Here is a 5,224-nt window from a genome sequence, read left to right as displayed (position 1 = left end):
GGGCCGGGGCCGCGGGCGCTGGGCTTTGGCGGCGGGGATCGGGGATCGGGGCCTCGCCCGCCGCGGTGCCTCGGGCCGCAGCTGGCTCCTTCGGTTTCCCTCCTCCGTGACTTCCCGTTTGCCTTACGGAGGGGCGGAAAGCGGCGGCGGGCGCGGGCTGCGCCGCGGGGAGCTGCCTGTGGGGCACGGCCCCGAGCGGCCGGGGGTCGCCGCGACCCACTGAGGCGCGCTAAAGCTCCAGCCTGGTTTCCTGAAGGTTTTTTTTTTTCTTCTTTTCCATTTCTCTTAATGACAGAAACCCGAAGGTTTCTGGTTTGCAGTACTAAAGCGCGGGAGCCTGGGCTGGCAGGCTCCCTGGCRCCGGTGGGTGTTCTCTGTATTTACGTTTCAGTATTTGCCTGTGGAAGTTTCATTAAGGAGAGAGTGCTGAGGAGCGACGGGGTTCCTAAGTGTTTGAGTAAAGTCCTATTATATYGCTTAACAGAGAACTTCATTAGCTGTCATTGCTGGTAACTCTGCTTTTTCCTTGAACAAAATTGCCTCTTTTTGTTGCCCAGCGAGGAGAAGAAAAGATAATGAAGAAGAAGGGTGAGGAAAAGAAAAAGATGTTCTTGAGTTGGCTTGTTAGGCCAAATTGGAAGAGCAGTTCTTCTATGCTTTGCACTGCGGAGTTAGAAAAGACTTTAGGTTATGGATTACTGTTGCCTCTTAACTTACACTTTTCTCTCTCCTCTCCCCTCCCCCCCAGCTATATCTCCAGACATGGATGGAGAAGGCAACAGCACCAGCCTTGAGGTACAGTATGCTTTGCCATATTTATTTCCCTGTAAATATTTCTAGAAGCTGAAAGCTAATTTACCTTGTATAATAACATTTGGTTAATATCTTTAGAGGCAGTGTTTTTATTTTGAAAAAACCTCTCCTGATGCTTTGTTTTTCTGAAACTTTTAAGATTTGTTCCAGTCTTTGTTTTTCTTTTTGATTACAAACCATCCGCTCTCTCTTTCTCTTTTTTTTTTTTTTTTTTCATAATCTAAACTGTTAGCAGGACACAATTTAAGTACCTTTTGCTTCAACAGTAACTTGTAGCCTAAATAGGGAAGAACGGCAGACTGCTCTTGTCTTTGTTTTTAATCATAAATAAGAAACTCACAGTCCACCAAATCATGTGATGCTTTTGGTAGTAATGAAAGATGAGGCCTGTGATAGGAAATAGTTATTCTAAGAACTAAAATACGTATGTAACATACTTTTGCATAGATTGAAGGTGTTTTGTTAAAATCCAGTATCTCTAGTCAAAAGATAGGCATGTGGACTGTTGTGTTTATAAGGTACAAGGAAGTCTTGTATTCTAGACAATACGAATTTTAAGGTCATGCTTTTTGTGCTGATAAGCGTTTTCCACTCCTCCCTAATGGAGTATGTCTCACTGTTTGCCTTTGATTGCAATATGAAGTTGTTAAATTCTTGGCAGAGCTGCTTATTGTTTTATGCTTGGTGCCCTGCATGAATGTGAGAATTCTTTAGATAGCTGTGTGTGTTAATTATTGTGAAAAATCATTAAGAGACATTTTAAACTTCAAAGTGATTTAGAATTTTTGTTTTCTTGGAAAAAGCAGACATTCTTTATATTATATACTTCTAGCGTATTATTACTTGATTTTCTGATGCAGCAAGCATCTTTCCAGGGTTTTTCGTCAAGTTTTTGGTGGAGTGTTTGAGAATTATTGAGGGTATGTAAGGGATGCCTAAAGTCCTTGAATTTAGGTGCTGATCACATCTCTTTAAAGGGCTATGAAGGATCTGTTCTGCAAGCTTGGGCCGATGAGGCTTTGTAGGACTTGCGATGCAACAGTGGCTTCATAGCGTGCCGTCTTGTTATGAAGAACTGCTTACGTGTCTCGGGCATCTGCAGAGTCACAACCTGTTTACTTATGTTCTCTTATTCCATGAATGTATGGTCGCTGCGCTTTGCTTTTCCTAAAGGGTTGCCTCTGTGCTTTAAAATGATAACCGGCGGAGCTCTGCGGCCGCAGTCATACAGGAATGTTGATGATTACAAATACTGGTGTGAGCACTTTATCAGACCTGCTTCATCTTTCTCGAGGTCTGAATTTCTTCTTTCCCTTATCACCTTTCTCTCTCTGTGTGTGTGAGCGTATGTGTTTTATTCTTTTGCTCATGAATTTGTTTTTTCTTCTCATATAATGACAATGTGACGGTCCATTGGTAATYAGTATTTTCCGTATTACTATACAAATTGGTATGATCTCAAATAATTGATTTGTGCTTATCCCTGACACCATCAGGAGGGAATATGTTACATGTCCACACTAGACTTTGACAAAGAACAGCGAGTTCTTAGTATGAATGTGTTGTATTTGTTGCTAACAAATTTTCAATGTTTTCTGTAGTGCAAAGTCACAAGAACAAAGTATTTGGGTCTACTCCAACCCTGCTAATAATCCACTATTAATCATGATAGAATTAGTTTGAGTAATGTTGAGAGGATATGTTGTTGACACATTCTGTTAAAATGATGTAAGAAAACCCAGCTTTTTATATGCTTAAGACAGTGATCCACTCTGACTGGTCAGGCAGGAGTTTGGAGGGACTAGTTTGGTGACTCTCAGGGTACAGTTCTATTTTTTTTTTTTTCTTTTGGTGGCAAAAACTAGATTAAGACCTAGAAATAAGGGCAGAAACAGGGACCAGAATTGCATGTAGTACTTAGGATACAAGTACTTGTAGAGCTCAAATAAGATTTAAGACTTGCAGGGTAACGTATGTGTTCCTGTACTCTGTTTTCTGCTTGTTCTTCGCACGTAGTTTGCCTTTCCCCTCCACTCTGGTAAGTATTGAGCTGGCATTTGTGACGCTGTAACAGCAAGATTTTGTTTCTGAATAAGAATAGTCAGAATGGCTTCCAGGACTACTTCTGTGAGGTTAGAGCGTTTTCCCCCATATGCATAATTTTCTGTTTTATATTGAATTTCATATGCTCTTTTATTGCTCATTTTCTCAGTCTCATACAGTCCTTTACATCAACTCTTATGGCATAGAATCATCAAAAAACTTCACTGCACTCTTTGGCCCTGTTTCTAGATTATTTAGGAATGTTGAATAACACTGAAGCCAGTATAGATCTCTGTTAATGAGCCCTCTATACTGAATGTCTTGTGTTTGCAGTGTGGACTATAGTTGAAAGAAAAACATTGGAAAACATRACAAAGTGGCACTGTATGTGCCAGGCCAGACTCTGAGATGTTGTTTTGGAGGCTTTTTGCAGTGGGTGCGTATGTCTTCTGAATAAATTTCAGTTGCGGGAAACTAATTTCACTTAACTTTTCGTGTCAGGCTGTGTTACCAGTTGGTGGAACACGAATTCTTCAGTTTGTAGAAGACAGAATACAGACCACTATGGTAAGTATAGCTTGTATCAACCAGGTGAAAAATTGTGTGCATGCCAATAGTGTGAACCTTCTTGTAAGTTCCAGGAATTTTAACTTTACTAAGGCACACTCAAATTTTGTGTAGACTGGGAGTTTGTTTGATTCTTCACTGGTGCTGCGCATAGGGCGGGCATTAATTCCTATCATGTCATTGCATGTGCATTTAGTTGATCAGCTTGCAGATCTTCAGGGGCGAAAAAAAGGCTGAAGGTTCTGCCCACCTGAGTTTAGGAAGGAGATACTGGTATATTTTAAATTTAAACTTGTTGCACTTCCATATAACATTTCAGATAAAATCARTATTTATGAATATACTTGACTTTCAGATGTCTTGCTGAGCTAAGTGTTCTTCAGCCCTCCAAAAAAACCTAACAATTTTTAACTTTAAAAGTTACTAACTTTTTTCCCCCCATAAATTTTTCTCACAGTTAACTGGAATTGCAATTGGAGCTGCAGTAGCATTATTCCTTATAGGAATTGTTGTATTTGTCGTTTACAGAAGAGTGAAACTATCTAGTAAGTACTCAACAGCTATGTATGTTTTAAAAATAATCTTATCAGTGGGTTATCTTCCTTTAGTATTTTCTTAATGTTATGTGGTAGATTCTGTGCTCACAGTAGTTGCTTACTGTGAGGGTGGCTGTTCATGCAGGAAAACAGGACAAAGGACTTGTACTGATTCACTTACACAGATCTGAATGTAGAATTCATAACTGTCATGTGCAGTGCACTGGAGATTTTTATTTTAGTGTATGATAGTATGATATGTAAATAATTTCAAGGCTGATGTGATTTCACTATTATAATAAGGGGAAACAGATGAATTAGAGGTCTACTTTTGGGAGATAAAATTAACTGATCTTTGTATTTATTTAGAGTGCCTTTTTTTTTTTTTTTTTAACCTCCCCTGGTGACTAAGTAGAGCCTCAAGCCAACTGTTCCCTAGCCTGACTTAGCTAACCGGAGTTGGGTACTCTCGTATTAATTTAGGTTCCAAACTCTGGATACACTGCCTTGCTTCTTAGTAGCCATGAGCTGGAAGTATTATGGAGGTGGAAGAGTTGATAACCTGTGCTGTGCTCGCTGCTCTTTCTCCTTAATGTAAAGCTGTAGGTGGCTTCTGATATAATGCTTCTGTGTTCTAGAACAACTGCAACCACATGTGCCTCAATACAGATTTCGCAAGAGAGACAAAGTGATGTTCTATGGGCGGAAGATCATGAGAAAAGTAAGAACATCTGGCACTGGGGATGAAAGCAAAGATCAAAATCTAGTTTGGAAGGCGTTGTAAACATTGAAGTACTTTACCTGCTTAGCCTGGCCCAGGACTTTTAGCCTATTAAGTTTCACTGGAATTCTGCATGATTTGCTAATGTGAACAGCAGTAGCTTCTTCTGGCCGAAACTTCCTTCTTTCAATAATATTTTTGGACTTTGAGGATGGTGGTAAATCAATGAATATCCAAGTACTCTATGGAGCTGGTAGTTGATTATATATTCTTGAGGCACGTGTCCTTGTGTACGTGTGTGAGCTGCACTTTGGGAATGAAGAGTACTTGGCAGTAAGAGCGTTCTCCTTCGTTTACTTCCCTTAACTACCTCAGAGTAACTGATGCTACTTTTCTGCATTGGAGTGCTAGCTGAAGCAGTCTGAGACCAGCAGCTCAGCAATAAAAAAAAAAAAAATTGTCTATATGCAGGGTTATGTTCAAAATATTTGTCAGTGGTTTTATTCAGGATTGTCTCTTTCAAAGAGTGACCTCCAGTATTACC

At 40.1% G+C, this 5,224-nt stretch overlaps 1 protein-coding gene across 2 annotated transcripts in view; it reads left to right on the top strand.

Annotated features, from left to right (window-relative positions):
* Positions 1 to 5,224, top strand: part of PNPLA7 (patatin like domain 7, lysophospholipase) — a 131,084-nt gene that overhangs the window by 151 nt on the left and 125,709 nt on the right. The window contains exons 1-5 of one of the 2 annotated variants that reach the window (XM_085320005.1): positions 314 to 363; positions 749 to 795; positions 3,358 to 3,423; positions 3,881 to 3,968; positions 4,598 to 4,680. In XM_085320005.1, coding sequence (XP_085176131.1) covers positions 763 to 795; positions 3,358 to 3,423; positions 3,881 to 3,968; positions 4,598 to 4,680 — 270 coding nt within the window. In that variant the 5' untranslated portion in view covers positions 314 to 363; positions 749 to 762. Of the gene's footprint in view, positions 1 to 313; positions 364 to 748; positions 796 to 3,357; positions 3,424 to 3,880; positions 3,969 to 4,597; positions 4,681 to 5,224 lie in introns of those variants that run through there. The other variant, XM_085320004.1, reaches the window with a different exon arrangement.

The sequence above is a fragment of the Rhea americana genome, unplaced genomic scaffold, assembly GCF_003343005.1.
Source record: "Rhea americana isolate MKP2758 unplaced genomic scaffold, rheAme1 scaffold_61, whole genome shotgun sequence".
Lineage (NCBI taxonomy): Eukaryota > Metazoa > Chordata > Aves > Rheiformes > Rheidae > Rhea > Rhea americana.
The sequence above is the reverse complement of the archived record's forward strand: the minus strand, read 5'-3'. Positions and strand labels throughout refer to the sequence as shown.